The sequence below is a fragment of the Triturus cristatus genome, chromosome 9, assembly GCF_964204655.1.
Source record: "Triturus cristatus chromosome 9, aTriCri1.1, whole genome shotgun sequence".
NCBI lineage: Eukaryota > Metazoa > Chordata > Amphibia > Caudata > Salamandridae > Triturus > Triturus cristatus.
In genome coordinates, this window is record NC_140592.1 from 559,613,341 (window position 1) to 559,641,111 (window position 27,771).

General features: G+C 46.1%; 1 protein-coding gene across 1 annotated transcript in view; it reads left to right on the plus strand.

Annotated features, from left to right (window-relative positions):
• The window catches only part of VASP (vasodilator stimulated phosphoprotein), a 1,088,669-nt gene that overhangs the window by 297,626 nt on the left and 763,272 nt on the right, over positions 1-27,771 (plus strand). The window contains exon 5 of the mRNA XM_085625566.1: positions 11,943-11,995. Within this exon, the coding sequence (XP_085481692.1) occupies positions 11,943-11,995 (53 nt within the window). The remainder of the gene's footprint in view (positions 1-11,942; positions 11,996-27,771) is intronic.

The following is a 27,771-nucleotide window of genomic DNA, read 5'->3' on the forward strand; positions in this document are numbered from 1 at the left end:
ATGCTGCAGAGCTAGACAACTCTTAAGGGGCTTCCGCATTATGCTCCGGGAGACATTGGGCCTGCACACGTAGTAAATACGGAAGCAGACAATAAACCTCCTTACCTGAATAAAGCACTTTTTTGCTGCTTGTATAAGCAGATCATTTCTTCATCAGAGACTAGCAGGTCTGGCCAGGTGAAGCTTGCCCAAGATCAGAAATGTTTTATTGTCATGAGAGCAACATTGGTAAATAGCACACATAGATACTCATTTATTTGTTTTAAATCAATTTATCGTTACAAAAAGTTCAATCATTACATAGTTGTTATCCTTGGTAGGCCTCAAACCGACAATGAATATGAGCTTTAATGCTTTTTCTCTGTTTATATCTACATAGAAGTTTGTAAATATTGTTTCTTATAGTAGTAGGGTGAAGGGAAAGACCAGCCTCTCCGCTGAGACCTCTCTCTTGGTTGACAGGTATGCATAGTAGGATATGAGGCAACACTGCCTCCCCTCTGTCATCTCTGTCTCAGATGACAAGTAACCATAGTACAGGTTGTGGAGGGACAGACCTCTCCACTGAAACCCCCTCTCTTGAATAACTAATTCTGTAGTAGAATGTGGGAAATCACTGGGCTTTACACTGGTATCTGTGCTCCCATCTCTCCCCATGGTGATGAGTATGCATAGTAGGGTGTGAGGAGCAACTGACCTCTCTGCTGACACCCCTGTCTTAGATGATGTGTACAGATGATATGTACACATAGCACGATGTGCAGAGGAACTAGCCCCTGTGCTAACATCTCTCTTTTGTCTGATGGATGTGCATAGTAATGTGTTAGGAGGGTTTTACCTGTCTGCTCACACTTTTCCCCAGGGTAACCAATGTACAACTAGGATGTGGTGATTAAATGACCTTTATGCTGAGAAGTGTGTCTTGGATTACAAACATAGAAACTAGTCTATAGAGAGAGACTGCTCTGTCAGCTCAGACCTCTCCTCAGACTAACACGTGTATAGTAGACTGTGGATAGAGTCTGGTCTCTCCGCTTCTGCCTCTCTTCATGGTGATGAATGTGCATAGTATGATACAGAAGTAGAGTATCTTCTCTGCAGAAAACTCTGTGTTGGTCCACTGGTGTAGATATTTGAATATGGGTACACAATCGCCTCTTTCTCAGACCTCTACCCATGGACACAGGCATGCGTAGCAAGATGAGCATAGAGACAGACATCTCCACTGAAACGTCTCTTCAAAGTTACAAGCATATATAGTAACATGTGCAATAGAACTGCCCTCTCTTGTAACGCAATTATACCAGCTGACAGCAGTTCATAGAGTATGAGGAACAGTGGTCTGTGTGCCATCACATCTGTTATATGAGAGGTCGCTATACTACACTGTGGACATGGTCTCATCTCTCTACTGAGACTTCACTCTTGAGTGACAACGCACCATAGTTGGGTATTTAAATCATTACCTTCTCCATTAAGAAGTCTCTGTAGCATAAAACAAGTTTATTGTATTGTATATAGAAAATTAACAAAGAGAGGGAGTGTAGAGGATTCCTGGTAGAACCTACCTCCTATATCAGACTTCAAATAAACAATGTGGTTCTACTCAATGTGATATAAAAATATATTTTTTTCTATATTTTGTTATTTTTAAATGGTGAATAAACAAAGCAGTGCCTTATGTGATGTCAATAAAGGCACTAAGTGTGTTTAAAATACCCCTCACACACTATGAATTCCCATAGTGTCATGCTTCATCATGGGGGTCTTCCCGTCCCTCTACGGGGCGGGGCGGGGCGTTCTTCTACCAATATATATATATATGGGAGCACTGTTGTTACGTGGAGGAAGAAGACTATGTGTAAGGTGATGGTGAGTGTGATAGGGTTAGTGAGTGAATACAAAATATTAAAAATCCCCTGGCTAGTGGAAAAAACAGACTTTATTCTATTCCCTAGCTGAGAATGTTAAAAAATTGGGGTTACGTAGGGGGTGTATGTCAATTAGATACTCCCTACTGGGTCGACATGTTTCGTAAGCAGTCCCCACTGCTTTACTCATCAGGACCTAAAAATATGTCCCTACTACACTCAAAATTTTGATAGGATTGTATGCCTATTCGTTTACTTTCAAATCTTCCAAAATTGGAGAATAATTAAAGGTACATTGACCTCTGTTGATTGAAAATAGCGTTTCTTTGGTATCTGTAAAGATAAAAGCATTAATGAAAAGCAACCCGTGAGTTGTTCATATAACCACAACTACATACTGTGAATTTTTATACTAGCTGAAAGGAAAAATAGTGATATTTTTTTCTTTTGCTGTATTCCAATGGTTCATATTTCATTGGTTATCCTGGCTTCTTGTTTGGCCAGCATACGTGTTTACACATTTGCATTCCTTCTTATATCCTTTCCACGGAGCGTGATATATTTTTCTGTGAATAAATGCTGGGTATATTCAACCAGCAAATTATCAATGACCAAATAGCAATGTGCAAAATATACTTGTTTTTTTCATTCTTCGTAGCCAACACTCACATTCATTCATCCACTTTCAGCAAAGTTCATCGTTATTCTGCATAATGATAGCCATCTGACTCAGTTGTGGTAAAGATGACAATTACCTTGCAAACTATTAGCCTATACGAGCTTGCAATGAAATACATCCTGACATTTATGCTGTACTTCATAAACTTGTGATAGCCAGTTACGTGTGATCTATTTACGTAACATAATGTATACATACTTCATTAGGGATGATTATCCATATCCATGAGCTGGCATCGGAGAAAGGGGGGGGGGGCCTTCTACCAAATACTGTGGATAAGTAGAAGTATGTTTAGAAAGGCGGTTGCCGATCACGTGAAGTCGATATTACTTTCGCCGAAGCGAGAGAGGGGGCAAATTAAGCGATGCCTACTTTAGAGACTTAGGCTTTTCACAATTGGCCCCAGGGAATATCATCGTTCAATCCTTTAACATTGACCACTGTTTCAGAGTACCATATCTCTTGGTTTGAGTCTTTACAGGTTTAAAGCATGCAAATCAAGACCTGCAGCCTCTGCTGTCTCCTGGTATGGAGCCACAGCTCCGGGAGTTGTAATCCAGTACAAAAAAGTATTAGTGGCCATGTTAGGCTGAATTTGCAAAGCTGGGGTTAGCATCCACATCATAGTTGTCTCTGCATTCACTACGGGTCTATTGTTCAATATTAGTAACGCCTCATTCAAATGGTCTCTCCAATTTCTCAATGACCCATCTCACAACTTTCCTAATTGGGCTTTGAACAACTCATTTATCCGTTATATAAGGCCCACAGCCTGCGGGTAGGAAGGATTGTCAAATACCCACTCTATATTGTGCTGTGCATAATAATCCTGCACCAGTTTGCCTTTAAAATGAGATCCGTTGACACTCTGGATCTGCATTGGAATTCCATAGTATAAAACAAACAAATCTAACGATTTAAGTGTATTCGACTCAGTAGCAGGTTTACATGAAAATGCTATCAAATAGCCAGAGTAGGTATCAACTGCTGTGCTCGCATATTGGCATCCTCGACTATTTTGCTTGGTCCCAATATAATCAATCTGCCATATCTGTGCTGGTAATTTTTCTCTCCCCAACTGGCCCCTCCTGTGGGACTGGTCTGTGTTGTGTATGCTGACAAATAGGACATTGCATGATCACATTTGTAATCAAATCTAGGGGAATATGCTTCCCTCTATTCTCTGCCCATCTGTTAGTGGCCTTCTTTCCCAGTTGTTCGCATTTTTGGTGTACTCACTTAGTAATTTCCTCCAAAAGAAGAATCCTGGTTAGCAACCTCTGGCTCCGAGATTTTAGCCTTCTCACAAAGCGTATTTCTAGTAAATCTGTTGGACAGTGGGCGTCTACAGGATACACAGTAAATGTGCTTTGCAGTAACATTTCCCAGATCTCTTGCCACAACTCCTTACCCCACACCTTTTTTTAAATGCATCATCCAATTAAGGGTATGCCATGTGGGAAGCCAGGTGGTTAACCCATTGGCAGTGGACCACAAATCTGTATAGATGTGGCACTTGCCCAGCAGTTCTTTTTTTAAGGTTTGATACACAGCATAAAGTTCTGCAAACTGGCTACTCTTTCCCTCTCTGGTAGTAGTCAATAATTTGTTGGTCACAGGATTGTATAACTACTTTCCAATGCCTCTTAGCCCCCACATACCTGGCTGAGCCATCTGTAAACCACACACGTTTCTTGTCTTCTGAAAACAATGCTATAAACACCTCACCTCACTTCACAGAGGACTCCTTTATCTCAGGCACATCATGTAACACTTCTGTATCTTCCACTGGGGCCTGTGCCACCTGCTCATGCAACACTGCAGTACCTTTGGGGCCTACTCAGGCCTTGTCTTGTATGTACTTCTATTTGATTATGCTGGCTTCTTGCGCATGCCCTATTCTATGAGTCTTGGGGGAACTCATCATCCATTGCATTATAGGAATTTCAGGTCTCAAAATCACATTGTGCCCCAGGGTCAACTTCTAAGTGTCCACTAGGGTCCAATAGCATGCAAGCAACTGCTTTTCAAATGGAGTGTACCGCTCTCTAGCATCTGGTAACTTTTTTGCCCAAAATCCTAAAGGCACCCTCTTCTTTACTTGTTTCTGCCACAAACTCCAACTGGCATACTGCCCATGGACTGTCAGATTCAGCTCAACATTCCCCCTCTCGTACTGGTCACAAATCCAAAGCACGCTGTAAAGCCTCCTTTACTGATCAAATGCATTCTGTTGCTGCTCTCCCCATTCAAACTCATTTTTCTTTCACATAACTTTGTACAAAGGGTCCAAAGTCTGACTCATGTGAGGAATATGCTGTCTTCAAAAACCAAACAATCCAATGAACCTCTGAGCTTCCTTCCTATTTTGTGGCACCACAAATTCTTTAATCTTTTGTCTCACTTGCGGCACCACCTCTGTGTCCCTGATGCCATTGGATTACCCAAATATTTTTCATTTTGTGAGGGTCACTATACCTTTGCGGGCGGGATTTATCTCCTACCGTTTACTCTGCAAATATTCCACAATTCTGTCGAATGGATCTGTACTTGTTCTTCTGTCTCTTCCTGTATCATTACTTCATCAATGTAATGGCTAAGCTGCACCCCAGGAATGACTGATCCCTCATCCAAGTGCTGCGCCACCAGCCGGGCACAGATGGTAGGACTATGTAAATACTCTTGAGGGAGCCTTTGAAATGTAAATTGTCTACTGTTCCAGGAGAAAGCAAATTGCTCTTGGTTCTCGGGGCTATTGGTATAGAGAAGAAAGCAATATCAATAGTTGCATACCATGTCCCAGTGTGTTTCTGTATCTTCTCAATTAAGGTAATCGGATCTGGGACAGCGGGGGGTATGTTTGTTCAATTTGCGATAATCAACTGCCATGCGCCAACTATTATCACTTTTGCACACAGGTCACTCAGGTTTACTCCAGGCAGTAGTGATTGGAATCACCACACCTGCCTCTGTCAAGTCTCGTAGGGCCTCACTGATCTCCTCATGCCCTCCTGGAAGTCTGTACTGTTTCCTATGAATTGTCTTAAAAGCTTGGGGTACCTTCACATGAAGAATCTTTAAATGACCCACTCTTGTGGCAGCAATTGAGATGTACCTTTTCTATCCCAATTGATAGCACCCGTTCTCCAAATACAGAGTCATTCACTTCAAAATATCGATTTCATTAATATATTCGGAGAGCGGCCCTATTAATACGGCTAACTCTCTTTTTGGTATTCTCCCTATTTTCATTTGGACCTTGGTTTGCACAGCTGGAGTTTCTTTTCTGCCCAAACCCGTAATGGTGAACTACTGTCCTTTAAACTTTTTGGGGTTTCCATATATCAAAGTGGCCTCCGCTCAGGTGTCTACTAGGGCTCGAGCCTTCTGAACATTATGATTTTTACAATAAATTTCTATTTCAGCATAGGGTCTATTATCCTTGTGAGCCCATCCCTGTAGCACAGTTTGGCCTATTCCCTAGTCTGCTTTCATTTTGTCAATTTTCGCCCAAGGCAAATCTGGGTACAAACTATCATACTCTCGGGGAAACTGCTCCTCCCTCCTGTTCTCACTCATTGTACGAGTCTTTCTCCTTCACCTTCAAATGGGTAGTTCTCTCCCTCTCTTTTTCTACTTCTTCCACCTCTAGCTTTCTTTGACTCACTTGTCCTGTTTATTCACCTTCTACTTTCTTCTTTCTTGTTCAGCCATTGCTTCCGATGCATCTCCCACAGACTCTTAGTCTCTATTCCAGCTATCTGTTCCTTCTTCACTCCATCCTTCAACAGGGCCATAAACATATCGCTCCGGGACACCCTATTTTTGTCTGTATGGATCTCAGACCGGGAGGCTCTCTGTCTCCCAACTTGCCTCAATCACCTGCGCTAAATTATTACCGGCCTGGTTTATTAGCAGGATCATCGTTACCTGTTTGTAGCCGGGGAGCGATTATTTTATTTCACACTGCATCTCTCAGTGTAAACCAAGGTTTATCATTCACTGGCCAATCTGACTCTGTGAAATACTTGTGGCTGCACTCAGTAACTGCTAATTGCAACTGGCTGATTTTATTGTCTCCTTTATAATTCCTAAACTGTTCCTGTACAGTGGGGTCAGTGCGAAGCGTACAAAACTTTACTACATTTCCATGATCTAACAACACCCCAGAGACTCCCATATCAAACAGTCACACCATCCACTTAAGTAAAGCCTCCCACTCTGTCAGAATTTATCTAGAATGTCAATCTCTTGCTGAGTAAAATCCTCCATGGAGTCCATCGCAACCCACTGTAGATAATTTGGACCACCCTGTATCTTATGTCGAAATATGGTCTATGCGTGAACAAACTTTTGATCTTCCAACTCACCCTGGCTACTAGTTTGGCCGCACTACCCCAGAATCTGAAAACTCTGAAGAATCCCAAATATATTACCATTCCATTTCTCTGGGTCCCAGTCTATTCCTGCCTTCGCAATGGCTAAGTAAACTTTTCTCTCTCTCAGCCATAGTCTGACAAGTTTCCAATTGATCTTGCAACAGTTTATTCTGACAAGTTAACATTGTGGAAGAATTCTTCAGCTGTTTTTCCATTTGATCATGGCACTGCTGTGACTGAAAAAAAATGTCATGCATTTTACGATAAGTATATAAAGTATCCTACCTCTTCGCCTTAATGTGTTAAGCTCTTTCTCTTTCTTGATAGGCATTTTCTGTAAACATTCCACCACTTGTGTTGACTCGGCATCAGCAATACATGCATCCCAGTTTTCACTCAGTCTAGCACAACAAGACCACTCATGTGCAAGCATACCGTAGGGGTCTACTTCCCACCCCGATATATCATTTGGTATCTGGGAATCTGCCTTTGTCTTTTTGGAAAACATTTTCCCCTTTACTTTAGTATCCTGCCGACTACGGCAAAAATGTCTTGCTTCAGACTTAAAACACTAGAACACACTTAAAAAGGAACTCAGCACTACCTTAAAATGAGGCAAATAAATGCGTCAAGGCGCTTTCAAAATGCAACTCATGTATTTATTAATACAGAACCTAAAAGAAGGCAAAATATACTTATTCAGGGATCGACAAATCCACTCGCCCACTCACATTTACGAGGGAGAATTGATGAGGACGAGCTATTTTTAGGTCCTACTCGCCCTTTCTAGCGAGTAGGAAGAGAAACTAACTTTTGTCCTCTCTCTGTGAAAACGAAGCAAAAGTGACAAGGTAACAAGATTTAAAGGCATTTTTATTGCTCACAAAGGGAATGAGCTATAAAGATGCCTTTAAATCTTGTTATCTTGTCACTTTAGCTCAGTTTTCGGAGACGGAGGTCAAGTAGGTTGAAGTGAGGTCGAGGGGATTTTCTAAGGCACTAGACCTGCAGGACTAGTACCATTTTTCGGATTTTTCGAGCCCTGATGCACTTTCCCAGATATCAAATGAATACAAATCAAATATAGAGAGCATTTACACAAAGCAGAAAAACATATGAAACATACACAAGGAGCAATGAAACGTATGAAGTATATATACAAATAAGTAATGGAAGGACAACATCAAAAAAGTATCTTTCAACATTCTGGCTAGCACGACTGGGGAACCCCCACAGTCAGGCAGAAGTCTTGATCGGGATCACCGAAGGTCCCTGTGACAGCGTGTCCACTTCACAGACGAGCTCCTGTCCGAGAGCCAAGATTCCCTGTCTTTAATACTTTTTACTCAACCCAAAGAGATTTCTAGGAACCTCTCCCCCCTTACTTCTGTTGTGAAAACGTGGCTGACTGTACTGGTCTGTGTTGACGTCATTCACATAAGCCAACTTCATCTCAGATAGCGCAGGAAAGATTGGGGCTGCTGCATGCGGTGGCGACCCAGGTAGTGGAGGGGGGCTCAGGGGGGTCCTCCGACCACAAAACTGGACACTCGGACATGGAGTTCTCTGCCCAGAGCAAGGTGTTGCTCCCTTTGGTGACCCCAAGGTCAGCCAATGATTTGATTTAGCATCTGGTTGAGTGGCTTGAGTAGGCCCGGCAGTAAGATAGGAGACACAAGACCCTTTTCCTGCTTTTGGTGGGGATGAGTAGCGCTCTGGTGATGGGCTGAGTCGGTGAGCACAGGCCGTGCAGGGTAGGGGTCAAGCGTTCTCCTGAACTGGGGCCACTGGCCAGACTCTGCCCACCATGTTTTTTTGTTTTTTTGTAATGGGCTGGAGAGGAGCGACCCCGGTGTTTGGGTTCGTAGCTTTCCATCGATCAAATAACCCCTACTAGGAAAATGGGGGATGCCATCTACTTTTGATGCTTTTGTTTTTTAGGTTTGGTTGGTCAGATTTTACGAAGCTGCCCTGGGGACTAGAGTTACTTGTTTGGGGTGTTTGGTGGCAGTCTGGTGGTTATTGTTGCTCTGGGTCGGTGTGGCTGGGGGGTCGGGGTGGCTGGGGGGTTGGGGTGGGGCTTCAGATCACATTTATGCCAAGCGTGACACAGTTGCACCATGAGGTGAAAATGTTATCCTGGAATGTGAGAGGAATGTTGTTGGGTCCAAGCTCCACAAAATACACAGCTACGTTACTTGTAGGGGGGCACACATAGTGATGCTGCAGGAGACCCACCTCACATCCGAAGCGGGGGGCCAATTGCAACGTAGATGGCGACGTCAGCTGCATGCCACCTTCTATACTGTGTTCTCAAGAGGAACGCTATTGTGGATCAGAGCTGGCCCGGCCTTTTGAATTTGACCAATTTCTTGCGGACTGGTGCTGGGTAGATTACTGGGCTAAGTGATTACATTAGGGAGTGTTTACACCTCGAATCAAGACAAGATACAATACCTTAGGCACCTGTCTGCACCCCTCTCCATCCTCAACACAGCTTACATCCTTATAGGGGGAGACATCAACTGTGTGGCTGATATTGAGCTAGAGAAGTCGACCCGCGCTGCATGGTACATTGGTCTCCAAGATGACAAAGGAGTGCCGGGAGTGGATGGTGCGGTGGGACCTGGTAGACATTTTGCAAGTGCAGCATGGGCAACTGCAGGACTACTCTTACTACTCTCACCTTTATAGCCTTCACACTAGATTAGATATGTTTGTCTGTTCTGCCCGCCTGGGACCAGCTATAATGCATACGGAATATTTGGGGCGCAACTTATCTGATCACCACCCACTGTTATTATGCCTTTGCCCTCAGGCGGAGCCTACTGTGACTCCCTCTTGGCAGCTTAACCCTGCCTTCCTTGAAGATACATGCTTTAGAGATTCATTACAGATGGCGGTCTCTGAGTATTTCCAGTCTAATCAGGGTACAGCCGGCGCTATGATTGTAGAGTGGGAGGCCCTTAAAGTATTTGTGAGGGGGCACTGCCTGGAACAGCCTGGGGATGAGAAAGGAGCTGTTAGGAAAGCTTACCAAATTGGAAGCCAGACTCCTCGACCGGGGTGCCCGACTGACGACCGATGTAGTGACACATAAACGATGGGAAGACACAAGGGAGGAGTACAATAGGGTGCTAGAGCGATTGAGATGCTTAGACCTTCGTGAATACCAGACATAAGTACATGAAGAGGGTAGAGCGAGTAGATTACTTGCATGGTTATTGCAACCTGAATCTAGGGGTTTTCCCTTTACTCGGATCATGTCTGCAGACGGGACCATGTAGCGATTATTGTGAGGTATTATATGGTAAACAACATCCACAGCCGAGGGAAGACATAGTAGAATTCCTATCGCCCCTGGCACTGAGGACACTGAACCCCGCTCTGAGGAAGGGTCTGGGAGGGCCAGTGACCGCGCAGGAGATGCGTCCGACCTTTAAAGAGATGGCCAGAGGGAAGACTCAAGGACCAGACGGATAGCCAGTGAAGTTCTATTCCTCTTTCGCACAGACCTTGGCTACTAAAATGGAGGCACTGTATGCGGAGGCATGGGACAAGGGCGAGCTGTCACCCTCCACCAGGAACGCCCGAAGGCCTGCCCTGGTCGCACCTTTCCTTTAAGTACTTCGTATTACAGATTTTTCACGTCATGGAAGACCTGAGGGACGGCAACCTGAATCGGTCATGAGATCACTAAAAACATGTGTCCAATTTTGGCGCTTGCTGAAGTTGCCACTGAAGTCCTGCATAGTGCTGTGAAAAATGGTCATGCTCCCCAGACGCTTATACTATTTTGTGAACCTACCAGTGAGGGTCATGCCCTCATGGTTTGCGGGCCTAAATCAGTTACTCAGGGAGCTTATCTACGATGGTGGATGGAACAGGGTCTTGTTGGCAGTTTTCCAGGGGGTGCCAGAGGAGGGGGGATTGGGCGCACCTGAATTTGAACTATACTACCAAGCAGCACAGCTCCAATAGTTAGCTTAGTGGTTAGACGGCAGGAAGCTTGAGCTGCTGGGGCCAATAGGCCTGGTAGATAATCGGGGATTGCTGCTGGCCAGGCTCCTGCACCTGTCGGTAATTACCCTGGAACTGGGGGTGCTGCTGCAGACATCACTGTTCAGCTGGAGGAGGTGTCTCACACCGGATTTGCCCCTAATTGGGCTTTCGCATGGTGTCCCAATAACTCCATTCTCGAGGGCTCAGCTGTCTGAGTGGACGACCGCTTGGATCGTCACAGTAGGAGATTGCTTTCACCAGTGGATATTAATCCATTTGGACGACTTTCTATCTCAATATGATCTACCTCACGGACAATTTACATTTCACTATACGTACGTCATCCGTTATGCCAGTAAATTACTTAGTATTATATTTTCGTACAGCGACACAATTAATATCATTCCTTTCACCATCTTGTCCTCCTCTCCAGTTCCAGTATAATGACCCCACCCCATTCTGTCCTTGTCTTAACCCAATAGAACTGGTCCTCTTCTATCACCACTGAATATTGGGCCATTATCTTACTTTGTCTTCCTTCTCTTTTGTCTTTCTCTCTCTTTCATCTACTTCACAAACTGTTGGCACAGCTCATCTAATTTGATTTCCTCCACCTTTATTTCTCTTTCTGTGTTTTCCCTTAGTTCAGTTTCTTCTAGTCTGGTGTCCCTACTCCCACTCTAATGAAAGGCTCTCTCGATTTTATTCAGCCTTGATTGCTTGAATCTGTTTCTCCTGCAGGCCTATTTTCTGCTTCTCCTATCTGTCTAGCAGTCTGTACCCTTGCCTCTTTTCCTACCCGTCTTGTGTCCCACACCTCTTTTATGCCTTTTTTTATTGCCAAGGCAGTGTTCTCTGGTTGTTCAACGTCCTTGTCTGTGTCCCGGAGTTTTTTTTCCTGATCCTCAGTACTGTCCTACTTTTGTGCCATCTGCTCTTTTTTTGTTGCATCCGTCTACAAAATATTTTTTTCCAAATTGCATTCATAAGCCCGCTTTCTTTGTCCCACAGGCAGCAACTAGAGCGGGATCAACTTGAAAGGGAGCGCCGAGTCTCCATTTCAGGTGAGTGAAACCCATTGTGAGGAAGTTTGTGAGTATGGAAAGCCCTGGTACCCAGTTAGCAAGGTTGAGATGTGTGGACTAAGGGGGGTGTTTAAAGCGCTGTTAGTACTTTGATGATATCTATTTTTATGTCTACAACAGTAGGCATTAACACTCTGATCATGGTTTACTGTCTGCTAAATCCAGCATTCAGCAAAAAGGACAGAGATGGACTCACGGTCAAATAGCAAGGGGTAGTTATTAGAAGGCAGGGTAGGGTGTACAGCCGAGCAAGGTAATGTGGAATCTGCTTCACTAACCTAAATAGAGCTATTAAATTCATGGAGGCAGACATTATGATATCTTCACTGACCTTCTCTAGCAGCAAAGATAAAACAAAGTACTTCCAACTTGGAAGAATGAAAGAAGTCTAACTGTGTAGAGCGCAACAGAGATATCAAACGAAGTATCCTGGAAGTTAACCTGTGCTCTTCAGCATGCAAGTTGGAAACTGGTGTGATGAAAAGCCAGGTCTTTGGAATATTACACAAAAAAAGATATTTCTACATGTTTCTAAGATAGGCCAGAAGAGAGTTCTGCAAATTGGATGATTGGATGATAGGTGTCACGCCACCTAAGATTAGCCTGGCAAAATAGTGGAATACTGTACAGATTACTGAAGATAATAATTAGTACTCTGAAATTGAATGTTTCAAGCTGTTGACAGGCTTATTGGAATGACAGACAGCCTTAAAGGCAAACGCATATGAATTGTGAGTTGGCGATCGGTGTACAATTGTTTGGTGATCTCCACATGTCTAGAATCCGTAAAACTAGGTGAACAGACATTTTTTTGTATCATGTGGGGTTGGTGATTTGTGTATTGAGGAAATACTAAGTAGTTGACTTTGCCATAGTCCAGCCTTGATAACATCAAGGCCCAAACTATTTGTTTATAGCATGCAGAAGGGAGAATCTTTAAAGTTCGAGGCATGTGGGCTGCTGAATTCATATCTGTGCATAGATCGCCGCCTAGTGTTGGGTCTGGATGATTGCACATTGTTGTCCTGGAAGAGTCTTCGAAGTATCACGAGATAGGTGGCTCCTCCCTTGGACTACAGTGCGCATGGGCATCCTCTCCATCCCTAGATTGTTTTTTTCCGCCATTGGGTTCGGATGTGACTATCTTAGCTCAACTTAGCAATACTCAGTTTTAGGCCAAAAGGCCTTTAGTTTTCGTCGGTACAGTTACCGTTCGGTGTCGACTACTAGCTTTAGTGCTCCACACCCTCTTCCAACTTTCAGACCAGTTTGGTCCGAACTTCGAAGTTCGATCGACGATGGAATCGAGGACTCCATTCAAGAGGTGTCCGTTATGCCACGCGAAGTACCCTCATATCGACGTCCACCCAGTCTGTAATAAATGTCTCTCGCCGGATCACGACGAATCGAAATGCATGGCCTGTGCACGGTTCCGATCTAGGAAGACTCTGCGGAATCGACGGGCAGCGAGGCTGGAGGCGCAGCAAGCAGCGCCTGCTCCCACCAATATATTCATCACCGAGGACGAGGACGCCGAGAGCGTGGAAGAAGTAGTCTCTAGCCCCGCTTCAGAACATGATTCCCGATCGGACGACGACGACGAAGTGATCTTTCGACGTGAAGAAACCGTCGATGAGGTAGGAGACTTCGACGAGGCCTACGGGGCCGAAGAAGACAGCTCTCCTGAGGAGCTAGGCCAATCCGTCGAAACGGATGCCGAAACTGTACGTCGTCATCAGGTTCCGGTCGAGGGATCGCCTTCGGGCCTTACCCAAGATCAAACACATGGTTCCTCGGCCCCACCTTCCGGTCCGGCCTCAAACACTCTGCAAGAGCCACTATTACCGAAGACGACCAGGTTGTTAAACCCAAAACCATCCATCGCTCCAGTCCCTTCAAAAACAAAAGTGAAACTGGTGGTGGTCGGATCGAAGGCGTCGAAACCATCCACTGCTCCGACGCCGAAAAAAGTCGTCGGCTCCGACCGCGTACAAAGAGACTTCGGCGCTGAGCTCACCGCAGCGGATGCGGTTGACACCCAGAAAAAGCACACCCTCGGGCACCGCAAGGCACCGAGACCTTCGGCGCCGACATCGAAGGCCATAACCTCCGCAGTCAAGATGGCTGCCCCGGCTACGTCAACGCCTAGCGCACCGGCGCCGACTAAGTCCTCGACTACGTCGACTGTCGATACATCCCTTCAGACCAGTGACCCCCTTCCTACAAAAAAGTCGGGGCTGGCCTCGACGTCTACTACTAAGGTGCCCATCAAACCACCATCTGCGTTCACTGTGCAGCGGGTCTCCGCATCTTTGCAACGCATCCGTGACCGGGCAACCCTCCACTCTATCTCGGGTCCCGACACACCCAAACCCTGTAAAGTGCACTCGGAGCCCACCAACATTACGTTTGGGCTGCCACCGGCATCGGCACCGAAACTATTTCAAATTCGGACACGTGTCCGCCACACACAGTCCACCACCTCTGGCCTTACAGAACAAGACTCTACGGGGCCACAATTTATCGACGCCGACACTGGCAGGTTAATGCTCCACAAGCGCACAATAACGCCAGTTAGGGAAGAGGAGCCCTACAAAATTCCTCTTAAACGCAAACTGCCAGCGGAGCAGGAACCAATGCTCCAAGAACACTTCCAACCCTTCCATCCAGATCCGCAGTCCTTTTCTCCTACCCCCTCCGAATCGGACGCAATACAGGACTATGGCGGGGAGGATTCCATCTACCCTGGGGACGTAGATCCTGATGAGCACCTACAAGACCTGGGTCAGGCATGGGATGACCCCACAGACCAAATTGTCGCGCCATATACTCAAGATGCGCAACTCTATAACGTAAAAACGTCTCCTACAGAGGACACAGCTGCATTTAATGCCCTCATAGAACGGGCGGCTGCTCAACATGGGGTGGAACTCCATTCTGATGGCATTCAAAAAGACTTCCTGCTTGACACTTTCGCATCTTCAGAAAGAACTGTCAAATCTCATGTTAAAAGGGGTTCTCAAACCTGCCAAAGACATTTTCAAGGACACCACAAGAGCCCGGGTGTTAAATCCCAGGATTGAAAAAAAATACAAGCCTGCACCCGGTGACCCTAAATACATTAGGGGTCAATTGCCATTAGACTCCATGGTGGTTGCCAATGCTCGCAAGAGAGCCCACTCACAAACGACTGGTGATGCTCCTCCCCCAGACAAGGAGTCAAAAGTACTAGAAACATCGGGCAAACGCATTGCAGCGCAAGCAGCGAACATCCTGCGCATTACCAATACACAGGCACTCCTGGCACGTTATGACAGGTCACATTACGACACGCTGGAGTCACTGCTCCAACATCTACCAGATGAGTATAAAGAGTCAGCGGAGCTACTCATTAGAGAAGGACAACTCCTCACTAATGCATCCATAAAATGCACCCTTGACGCAGCTGACATAGCAGCTAGGGCAATAAACACAAGCGTCATGCTACGACGCCATGCCTGGTTACGAATCTCAGGCTTCAAACCCGAGATCCAAAACAATATTCTAAACTTACCAGTGAACACAGAATTCTTATTTGGCCCAGATGTTGACGCTACCCTAGAAAAAATAAAGAAAGACACTGACACTGCAAAATCAATGGGGGCTCTGCAAACGCAGCAATTTCGTAGTGGCTCCTTTCGTCGCATTGGAAATAGGGGAACAACAAGGGGTCAGGGGTCACAACAGCAGTATGCTAAAAGTGGCGCACAAAGCACCTATGACAAAAACAACAGGGGCGGATATCGTGGATCCAGCACCAAAGGCAGGGGACGTGGCTATGGCAACACCAGGTCCTCTCCAAAAAACAAACAGTGACGCCCTCTCCTTACCCCCCGACCACATAACACCTGTCGGGGGACGACTCCAGCTGTTCCTGTCCGCGTGGAAGAACATCACCACGGACAGGTGGGTCAGGGACATCATCCAGCACGGGTACTGTCTAGAACTAACTTCCACTCCACCCAACATACCACCAAAGCACCGTCCTATGTCAGCCGAACACTTAGATTTACTCCAGCAGGAAGTGCTTGCTATGCTCGCAAAGGGGGCAATAGAAGTAGTGCCCATCGACCAGCAGGGCACAGGGGTGTACTCTTTGTACTTCTTAATCCCAAAAAAGGACGTCTCGCCTAGACCTATTCTAGACCTGCGACCCCTAAACCTATATATTCTATCAGAGCATTTCCATATGCCCACCCTCCAGCAGGTTCTCCCACTACTCAGTCAGGGGGATTTCCTAGCCACGCTAGACCTGAAGGATGCATACTTCCACATACCCATACACCCTTCACACAGGAAATACCTCAGATTCACTATTCAAGGGAATCACTATCAGTTCAAAGTTCTCCCCTTCGGAGTAACAACAGCACCCAGGGTCTTTACCAAGTGCCTCGCAACAGTGGCCGTGCATCTGCGAAGACAAAACATTCACGTCTTCCCTTATCTGGACGACTGGCTAGTCCAGGCCAAGTCAGCACAACAATGTGCCACCCACATGTCCCACACCATTCACCTTCTTCACGGTCTGGGATTCTCACTAAATTACCCAAAATCAAGTCTCCAACCTGCGCACGTACAACAGTACTTGGGCGCAACGATCAACACTCTGGCTGCCACAGCTCAGCCAACTTTAGTGAGAATCAACAGCATGCAACTGCTGATCTCCAAATTCCAACCTCAACACTCCCTTCCTGCGCGAGTCTTCATGCAGTTGATAGGCATGATGGCCTCCTGCATTTTCATAGTCCCACACGCGAGACTACATATGCGCCCGCTTCAGGAGTGCTTAGCACGTCAATGGAATCAGGCTCACGGGCAACTGAAAGACCTAGTGTTGGTGAGCGGTCGGGCATACAACTCTCTGCATTGGTGGAGTCCACAAAAACTTTGCAAGGGCCGACCGTTCCAAGAGCCTGTTCCACAAATCATACTAACAGCGGACGCGTCTCTCCAGGGATGGGGAGCTCATGTACTCAATTACACAGTGCAGGGACTATGGACACCACAACAAAAGAAGATGCACATCAACCTTCTGGAACTGATGGCAATCTTCCTAGCCATGAAGGCATTCAAAGTACACTTGTGCAACAAAGTCGTGTTGATCCGGACGGACAACATGACTGCCATGTACTACATACAGAAGCAGGGAGGAACACACTCTCCACAGTTGTCTCATCTGGCTCAGAGCATGTGGAAGTGGGCCCTTCAGAGGAACATATTCCTCATGGCAGAACACCTCCCGGGCAAGGACAACCAGATGGCGGATCTGCTCAGCAGACACAGCCACCAGATGCACGAGTGGGAGCTACACCCATCAGTTCTCCAACCGTACTTCCAGCAGTGGGGTCATCCAGAGATAGACCTATTCGCCACAAAAGAAAACGCAAAATGCCAAAGCTTTGCCGCCAGGTTCCCACAGTCGCAGGGCAATGCGATATGGATGAACTGGTCCGGCAAATTTGCGTACGCTTTTCCCCCAGCACCATTAATATCGCTGGTGGCGCGCAAACTAAGGCAACACTCACTGACCCTTATCCTAGTTGCTCCAACGTGGGCACGCCAGCCGTGGTACACCACCTTTCTGGAACTTTCCGTGGTGCCTCCTCAACGACTGCGGATAAAACCAGCATTTTAAACGCAGAACCATGGCGAAATTCAACACCCAGATCCCCAGCAACTGAACCTGGCGATCTGGCTCCTGAGGTCTTAGAATTTGGGTACCTAAACTTACCACCTGACTGTATGACTATCATCAAAGAAGCCAGGAGACCCACTACTAGAGCCTGCTATGCGGCCAAATGGAAAAGGTTTGTCATTTACTGCAACAACAATAACATTAACCCACTGGACGCATCTATTCAAAACATCATATGCTACCTCTTACACCTATACCGCTGTAATCTGGCATACAACTCAATACGCATCCATTTGACCGCGATAGCAGCCTACCTCCAAAACAGGCAGCACCTCTCCTTATTCAAGGTACCTGCCATCAAAGCTTTCTTGGAGGGACTCAAACGAGTAATTCCCCCAAGACACCCACCAGCACCAGTGTGGAACCTCAACTTGGTCCTCACCAGACTGATGGGTCCGCCCTTTGAACCTCTCCATTCATGTGAGATTCAATTCCTCACCTGGAAAGTGGCTTTCCTGGTGGCCATCACTTCCTTAAGGAGAGTTAGTGAACTCCAGGCACTAACCATTCAGGAGCCATTCATTCAGGTCCACACAAACAGGGTTGTCCTACGCACCAACCCCAATTTCATGCCCAAAGTCATATCACAGTTCCACATTAATCAAACTATCGAACTGCCCGTTTTCTTCCAAAATCCGCAAAATGTCGCGGAAAGAATGCTCCATACACTAGATGTAAAGCGGGCTCTCATGTACTATATTGACAGGACAAAGGATTTTAGAAAAACTAAACAACTCTTCGTTGCCTTCTCTCCACAACACAAAGGCAACGCCATTTCCAAAGCAGGAATATCCAGATGGATCGTTAAATGCATTCAGATTTGCTATCACAAAGCTAAACGCACATTAACGGTTCCCCCACGAGCCCACTCAACACGAAAGTTAGGGGCATCCATGGCTTTCCTAGGAAACATCCCTTTACACGAAATTTGTAGAGCAGCCACATGGTCCACTATACATACATTTACCAAACACTACTGTGTAGATGTACACTCAAAACAGCAGGCAGCTGTAGGACAGGCTGTTCTCAAAACTCTTTTCCAGACTGCTGCAGCTGGCACAGGTAGCCGCCGCTAGGGGAGGTACTGCTATATATTTATGCACAGATATGAATTCAGCAGCCCACATGCCTCGAACTGATTATACTTACCAGTATGCATCTGTTCTTGGCATGTAGGGCTGCTGACATTCATATCGCCCACCCTCCTCCCCGGCGCCTGTCGCGGCTGCAGCACGCAGTATTTTCTGTATAGCATGGTCATCACTTACTATATCTACTCCATCACTGCCACAATGGCGAAAAACAATCTAGGGATGGAGAGGATGCCCATGCGCACTGTAGTCCAGGGGAGGAGCCACCTATCTCGTGATACTTAGAAGACTCTTCCAGGACAACAATGTGCAATCATCCGGACCCAACACTAGGCGGCGATCTATGCACTGATATGAATGTCAGCAGCCCTACATGCCAAGAACAGATGCATACTGGTAAGTAGCATAATCTATACTCTTCAGGATAAAAAAAAAACAGGTGCAGTAATGTTGGGTGAACTGAGCATGAAATAACAGTTGATCAATGAGAGGGCCGAAATCACGTTTTTGGGTAAATGGTATAGGAGCAGAACCCATGCTAGTAGGCACTACTGGATGGACCAAAGAGACCTCAAAACATCAAGGAGATAAGCTTCAAATGCTTTTCCACTATTCAGATCGAGAGTTCAGAGACTGTGTTAAAAGCAAGTATGACTTGGTGGAGATGTAGATGACTGATAAATGTAATGAACGTGAACGTCGTCAGCATGTTCTGTATTATTTAAAAAGCGAATGTACACTCTGATTTCTTAGCGATGAAAATAGCCAGCCAGTGTAGCTTTGGTATCCGAGTGAATAAAACGGTTTTCAATAATTTCCTGCAGCATAATAGGAAAGATACAGACCAAAAGAGAAGAGAATTCCATGTTCTGGCGGATGCAATAGAAAAAGCCCAGTCATCAAAAGAAACCGTTTTGGTTCTGGGAACTGGTAGGATAAATTTGCCATTGAATGTTAGATCACGTTTGGCCTCGCGCCAACCAAAATTTGGAACTTAAGAGGTTTGGAAATGATTGATAAGCAGCTTTCTGAACATGACCTTTGCCTTGAATATGATTCTGCTACGGACTGGGACCAACAGAGTTGTTTTGAAATAGTGAAATGTGCCGATGCTTAGGAACATTGCAGATTAGATGGCCCTCCTCGTTTGTAAGCATCTGATGCTGGTTGCTAATTTACATGGGTCTGACATGTAACATTCCTGGAATCCAGTTAAGATTGTATAAGCATGTTCTTAGCTGGCACAGAAAAGTTTATCAACACAAAGTACAATGTTGCAAAATGTTTTTTGTTTAAAAAAAGGAGTTTGTCACTTTGGCAACATTCGAACCAAGAGATGGCACATAGCAGTAGTAAAAAAAGCCATAAGTTCTGATGGGCAGAGTGAGCAGTGCAGAGTAGAGCCTGTCAAGAGTAGGACTCGAGGTAGAGTCCTGAGGTCCTGTACATGTTACTGAATGGAATGACAAGTGTTATTGGGACAAAGTGACCGCGTAAGCAAGGCTTTCTAAAAAAAAAAAAAAAAAAAAAGTGTTGTCTACCTGGGAGATCATGTTAGCCTAGAGTAAATACACAATTTTCAGAGTAAAGGGGAAATGACAGGAGACTCACTCCCTCTCCGAGTTATGCTCTGTCAGAGAGGGCTAGGACAAACCTGTCGGAGAATCTCTATCCGTAGGTGATGATAACATAAACCCTTGCCCTTATACCCCCCAAATTAGCGTGCAGGCAGAAATAATGGTATATTACTGTTTGACTACTGTACTGTCTTTGTATATAATGCATGCGTATCAAAATGTTCATAATATCTCTCATTTACCCTGCAGGTAATATGTAAATCGTGGCGAATGTTAAATAGGCTTCAGTCATATTTCATTACGCATCACAAACCTGTTTGTTCCATACTGAAAATGTCTCAAGGTTGTCCGCCCTCCGACATGTATAACAACTATAAATCTGTTTTAGTTTTACAAAGCCTAAATGATGCTGTTGGACCTGGCGTCTCTGCAGGGCCACATACAAACCTTTTGCCTTCGCTCCTCCAATTTTTACTGAATTAGTTTTTGTTGGCCTTGGGACTCTGTGCACTTTACCTCTGCCAACCAGTGCTAAAGTGCTTGTGCTCTCCCCTCTAAAAATTGTATAATTGTTTTACACCTGTGTAGGAAAGTAGGATCTGCGTTCATGGTTACCCCCCACTTTTTGCTTGGTGTTCTGCTGTTTCTGACTAGTCTGACTGGGATCCTGCTATTCAAGACCCCAGTCTTTGTGCTTTTCCCCCTAAATTGGATGAGGTGACTACTTGGGGACATCCCAGATTGGCTTCTGGTGCACCCTTGTAAGTCCCAAGTATATAATACGGAAGTACCCAGGGCATAGGTACGCCAGGAGTCCCCCATGTGCTGAGGCATGTATTATGCCACCCATGAGAGACGACTCAAACTGTGACTACAGGCCTGCCATTGCAGCCTGTGTATGATGCTGCTTGCACCACTCACGACAGATATAGGATTCCCTATATTTGAAGTCACTGCACTTAAAACCTATAAGTCTCCTCTAAAGCAGGCCTTTCAATCCTGAAGGCAGGTTGCTAGGTTCTAAGTGTGAGGGTGCCCTTGTATGAGCAGGACACCCCTACAACCTTCAGAGTCCATTCTCCCGCATTGTAAGTGCATCAGCCAATTCGATATATAGAGTGGCCATGCGTCATTATGCGATGACCATCTCTGAACTGGCTGTAACGAACCCTGTCATGTCTGGTATCAAATATGTTGGAATCATCCCCCCCCCCCCCCCCCCCCCAACACCATAGATGGCATGGAAGTTAAGATTCCATGCACTGTAAATCTCCTCTGGCCTCAGTGCTCCCGGCACCAGTCTTCCCGAACCAGACAGCAAGCTAGGGCTGCTGCCGACCAGAGACACGTTTATGCCCTCCTGTTGCTGAGCCAAGCTCAAGCAAGAGAAGGCAGAACTATAGATATCCTGTCACAGGGAGGTGTGACCACCTCCCATACAGCGTTAAGTGTATTGGGGCAGGGTGGGGGCACTTGCCAGCGCCACCGAGACTGCTTGAAGGGCACAGTTGGTGCCCTCCTTGCATACTCCATTTCAAACCAGTTCAGGGAGCCGTTGGCTCCCGCTCTGGCACGAAACTGAACAAAGGACATGAGAGTATCCTCCCCACTGTCCAGCCCCTCCTTTGGGAGGGACTCCTGAATCGTCTCAACCCTTTCCTGAGGGTACTTAAGGGCTTATCTGTGGGTGGGTCCCTAGATTCGTCATGGGATTCAATTCAGATTCAACTCCACGTCATCTTCAACCGTCGGGACACTCTGACCGTGTCATACTGGCGGGGATGTAGGGCCCTGGGACAGGAGCTCTGCGATTATGCGACCGCCATCTTCGGCGGTTAGCCACGCCCCCCGCCTGCAGGCCCATTCCATCATAAATCTTTGCCCCAGGGAGGTCCCCCTACATTAATTTACTTCAGCCCCAGGGGGACGTAGCGGTCCCCGGGGTTGCTGGTGGGTAACGCAGCCCCCCCTTGAATGCAATAAATAGCTCCGGGGAAGTAGTGGTCCCAGGGGCTGTGGGTGGCCCCGCAGGCCCCCAGCATTAATTTTATATAAAACTTGCCCCAGGGTCCCCAAGGCGCAGGCAGGCCAATCGGGCCCAACCACATATATATTTTGAAAGTGCCCCAGGGAAGTGACGATCCCTGGGCCCGTGCAGGCCCCCTGCATTTATTGAAATGTTTCCCCTGGGGAGGTTGCAGTCCCCGGGGCGTTGGGAGTGCCGCGCAGATACCCTTCACATATGTATATGTATTAATGCCCCCAGGCCCTGATGAACCCTAGGGCAGAAGAGCAGGAGCATGCACATTTTTTATTTTTTGGGTGATAATAAAAAAAAAAAAAGACTTTGTTGCTCTGCAGGTTCTCTGTGGGACCCCCACCCCCCAGGGGCTTAGGGGGTCAGGGTATTCCTACCCTGCCCCCTTTCCTTTTTAAAAAATTCTTGTGGGACTCAAGGCCCAGGATGGCTTCCAACACTTCCTAGTTTGTGTTGTAGCCAATCAGATCTTAGCACAAGATCGGGAGGGTTTGGGGAGCCTTCGCGTCCCCATATATATAATTAGGGGTTTCTCTTCATATATCAAAAACTACTCAACGGATTTATGTCAATTTACAAAAAGATCACTTTCTGCACCAACAGCTACCGTTCTGCCAAATTTGGTGTAGTTCTCTCAGCAGTTCCGGCTGTAGTCGTGTCTAAAACCTCTATGGGAATTTACATGGGGAAAACGCGTTTTGGGACCCCTCCTTTTTCCCGGCCCCCGTTTGACAGATCACCACGAAACTTTCAAGACAGCAGCTGAAGTGAGTATCACACTAGTTTTGAAACGTTTGCGAGGATTCGTCAAACGATGCCAACTTATTTGCAAATTAAAAAACACTCTTCCTTTGGAAACTGTCATAACTACATACTGGTGCCCACGGGGGGGGGGGGGGGGGGGGGGGGGGGGGGGGGTGTGTGTGTGTGTGTGTGTGTGTGTGTGTGTGTGTGTGTGTGTGTGTGTGTGTATATGTGTATATATGTATATATGTATATATACCATAGGTTTCAGGGGCGTCATTTATGATGTCATCAGTGATGTCATGAGTGATGTCACTGACCATGTCATGAGTGATGTAATATGTGACGTCATCAGCAGTGCATTGCGGGTGCGCGAGTTATAGTTAGCTGAACTAACTATAACGGGGGAATTTCAATGGTTTTGTACGAGTGAAATGTCCAGCTAACTATAACGCCCCTGAAACCTATGATTTTTCAGTGAATTTCTAAGGTTTTTTAAATGCTAATTCCTAACTATAACTTGCCTGAAACCTATGGTTTTTTCAGTGAATTTCAAAGGTTTTTTAAATGCTAATTTCTAACTATGCCTACAGAGATAGGGCATGTGAAGAAAGAAGAAAAAACGCACAGAAAGAAAAAAAAGAAATGCAGAAAGAAGCAACAGAAGTCCTCAAAGGCGAAGAAAAGTGCAGGAAGATGGATAACGTGCAGAAAGAACAAACAGAAGAGCAGAAAGAAGCCTTGTTGCTAAATCATCCTGTACCCTCAACTTTTTCAGACGGATACTGGTGGTAACTGAGTCTGACTAACCAGTCCTAGAGCCAGTGCTATGTTAAGACACTCAGAATACAGTGAAAACACCTACATACACTAGGGAAAACTATGCGTTGGGGTCCCCCTGTGATTAACATGACCTCCTCTGTAAGCCCCTAGTATATAATAGGGCAGGGGATTAAAACTACCTCATAAAACGCGCCACAGGGCGTGTCTGCACACGTCACCTCAGGCCCCGTCCCCTCCCTTCACCACTGTGTAAACGCGCCCTGTGGCCGTTCTAAGTTGAGAGATTAAGTCCCCTTGAATCCTAAGTGTCCCTAGGGTCAAACCAACCCACTAGGTACCTCCAGTAAGCACCACAGAGCTGCGTTGCATAGAGGTGTAAAAAGTGGCGTGGCCTCAGAACACCTGTCTGCAACGCAGCTCCCTGGCGCATACTGGAGATACCTGTTGGGCTAGTTGGCCCTCAGGGACCCTCAGTATTGAAGGGGAATTAATTCCCCCAACTTACAACTGGCCAGGGGGCGCGTTTGCAGAGTGCTGCAAGGAGGGGACGTGGCCGGTCTTTTATTTGTTTTATTTTTTTTAAGAAGGAGGGCTGTGTGGCCCCCCTTCTTGTTCTAATTTATTGGCCCTGGGGACCTCATCGCCCAGGGCCTGCACCCTAATTTTTTTTGTTGAAAAAAATACATTTGGAAGGGGGCCGCGTGGCCCCCCTCCCAAGGCCTTAATCGGCCCCGGGGACCCCAACCCCCGCGTCACCCTGGGGACCACATTCCCCGGGGCCGGCCTTTGTTTTTTATTATTACTTTTTAAAATATATTTATAGAAACACCTAGGACATGCTGGACAAACCGTATGTACCTATCACCATGACGATTTGCGTGATATTCATTAAAAGGCGACTATGCATACAATGAATCCACGTGGAATGTATTTACACCGCTAGTGAAGCTCTGACTTGTCTGACGCCCTACCGTGCCTAATCCCGGCTCTCCCGACGGTGGGTACTCTCCAAGTAGACACCCTTGTCGTTTATTTATACAAACATGGGTAGCCATTGACCGGCACATTTAATATACACGCACGCCAAGCCATTCAAAGGGGAGTCGACAAAAATTCGACCAAACTATGCAAGAAACCCCCCTCACGGTTAATAAAACACACGTCCACCGCCGGTTGTGTAATACTTTTTATTTTACTCTCTGGAAAGGAGACGAACCTCACTTGAGAGTCACAGCGTGCTCCTGGCGGAGCCCAGTGCTGTGTTACACCCACCAGTGCCCGCCGAGTGCCACACACGTCTGTGTTGTATTCCACCAGCTAGTGCGTATGCTATGACACACTCTAGCCCATGTGCACTGTAACACCACCCCGTGAATGTCATGCCACACTTGCCTTCGCACGGGTTATATTGCCCCATCTAACGTGCCTTCCTCGATGCCTATGTTAAAACGCACAGCGCTATGCCATACATATTACAATCTGGGATCCATATCTTTGTCACAGTGCATATGCAACGTTACACTCCCCAGCACATATTTTATATTACAACTTTAGAGACTAGTTAGGTTACACAACACTTCCCTGTGCATATTACACTCCAAGGCGCATATCGCATGGCACGCGCTAGGGCCTGTGCTATCTCGTGCTCTCCAATGTATCTGTCATTGCGCACGATGTATTGCATATTATATTTCACGCCCCGGTTCATCTTATATCACACTTTTTGGTGCATAGTTTATACCATATACTATATCTAGTTTTCATTTTCAATCGTGCTCTCAGGACTATGTTCTATATAACACTGCGTCCACCTACCCTTTTCACGGGCATTACATTTTGCGATGGGGGTGGAGAGTCGGGGGGTGTTTCTGCCAAGTGAGCCCGGAGTCACAGTCACAAACGTCCTCTTCTTCCTGAATAAAAGTGAGATTATGCTGCATACTTGTTCATATTTTAAGTAGTTCGCACAGACACATTTTTTAAACAATAAAGTTCCTAATACCCACCTTCTCTGAACAGTTAGCTTGCTGCCCCATCCACCTCCTCCCTATCCTCTGTTGTCTGAATCCATGGACTAGCCTCCTCCCTCCTGCCATGCAGGGTCTGTTGTGCTGCCACTGCCCTCCATTTAGCATGATGTACCAGTCCACCACTCCTGCCCTCCATTGCCCAATTCTATGGCCCATCATTGACCTCCTGCATAGCCTCTGTGCTTAGCCTGCTGCCCCTATTCTCCTTCCCCCTGCCCTCCAATGTCTTTGTGCAAGCCTCTGCTCCATCCTTTTTGCCCACCATGTTCCATGGACCTGCCACTCCTATCTACTCTGAGTGTACTGTTGAGCTGCCACTCCCCTCCCACCTGCCTAGCATTGTCAGATGACTGTAACCTGTCCCTGCCACCTCCACCCTGCCTGTGCACATGTCATGCCCCTATCCCCTTCCTCCTGTCCTCCATGGTCCATTTTACTGCCACACCCTTCTGCCTTCCCTGGTCTGTTGTGCTGCAACTGCTCCTCCTGCCTGCCCCGCGCGGTCTGTTGTGAGGCCCCTTCCTCTGAACTCTCTTGTCTATGCCCAGGTCCTGACCCTCCCTTCTATTCTCCATGGTCCTTTGTGCATGCCCCTGCACCCTCCTTCTTACCCATCATAGCCATTGTGCTGCCACTAACCCTCCCGCTTGCCATGCATGGTCTTCTGTGCTGCCATGGCCCATCCCACCTTCCCTGTGTGGTCAGCTAGCTGCCCCTGACCCCCTCCCACCTTCCCTCCATGGTCTGTATGTATGCCATCATAGTCAAGTCAAGTCAAATGGTCTTTATTCGGATAAAAATATCCATAAAAGTACAAGTCATCACCACCAATAGGATAAAAGTACAAACATGAAGCAGAAGTAAAAACATGATCAATTTCATGGTAATGGTGTTGAAACATAGGCAGAAAATGCAGGGTAACAATAAAATGCAAGTAAATTTGCTTATATAGCCAGGGCATCTTGTCAATGTCATAAAAAGTTGTGCAAACTAGCAATAAAGTGCTCACAATTTCAGTATACACACTATGCATACAACAGCCAAACTGTAACCATGTGCAAATGAGCAAGCTGTAAGCAAAAAATGACAGGAAAAACAGGTATAATACAACTATAAAATATCCATTGTTTTCCGTGAGCGAACCGCAGAATATAAAAAAGAACTTACTCTAAAAATCATCATGTCACTTCCTAACCGTAGTATTTCGTTATATGCCATTTTATGGTCAGTGATAGCAAGTGACTTAAAATAAGGAATAAAATACTGTTTAGTGTAACTATTATAAAAGTTACAGAAAAGAAGGAAGTGTAGAATTGTTTGTTTTTGACCGTTCCCACAAGGGCAAAGTAAATGCTCTAAATTTTTGATGAAGCCAAGAGGGAAGCAAAGGGAGTATTTTATACTTCCATCCCTAAGGCGGAAGAGCAGGCTCCTATTCCATCTTCCGATACTCTTTTTAAGATATTCCTGTGGTGTGTCTTTCTTATAACCTAAACTAGGCGAGAAAGAAGTATATCTGATTATTGAAGGTTTAGGAAGCTCTGAACATTCTCTTTCCCTTCGGTATAAATCAAATAATGCCTCTCTGTGTCTTAATATTCACGCCCTCTGTGTTCGAACGGTCAAAAAAGATATGTTCCAAATCCACACTAGCTAAACTTTCCTTCACAGCGTTAAGCCACGGTATGGAACTGCCCCTATCACATTTGAGACAGTCAATGATTATTTCCTGTGTTAAAATTGCAGCCAGATTTTGCC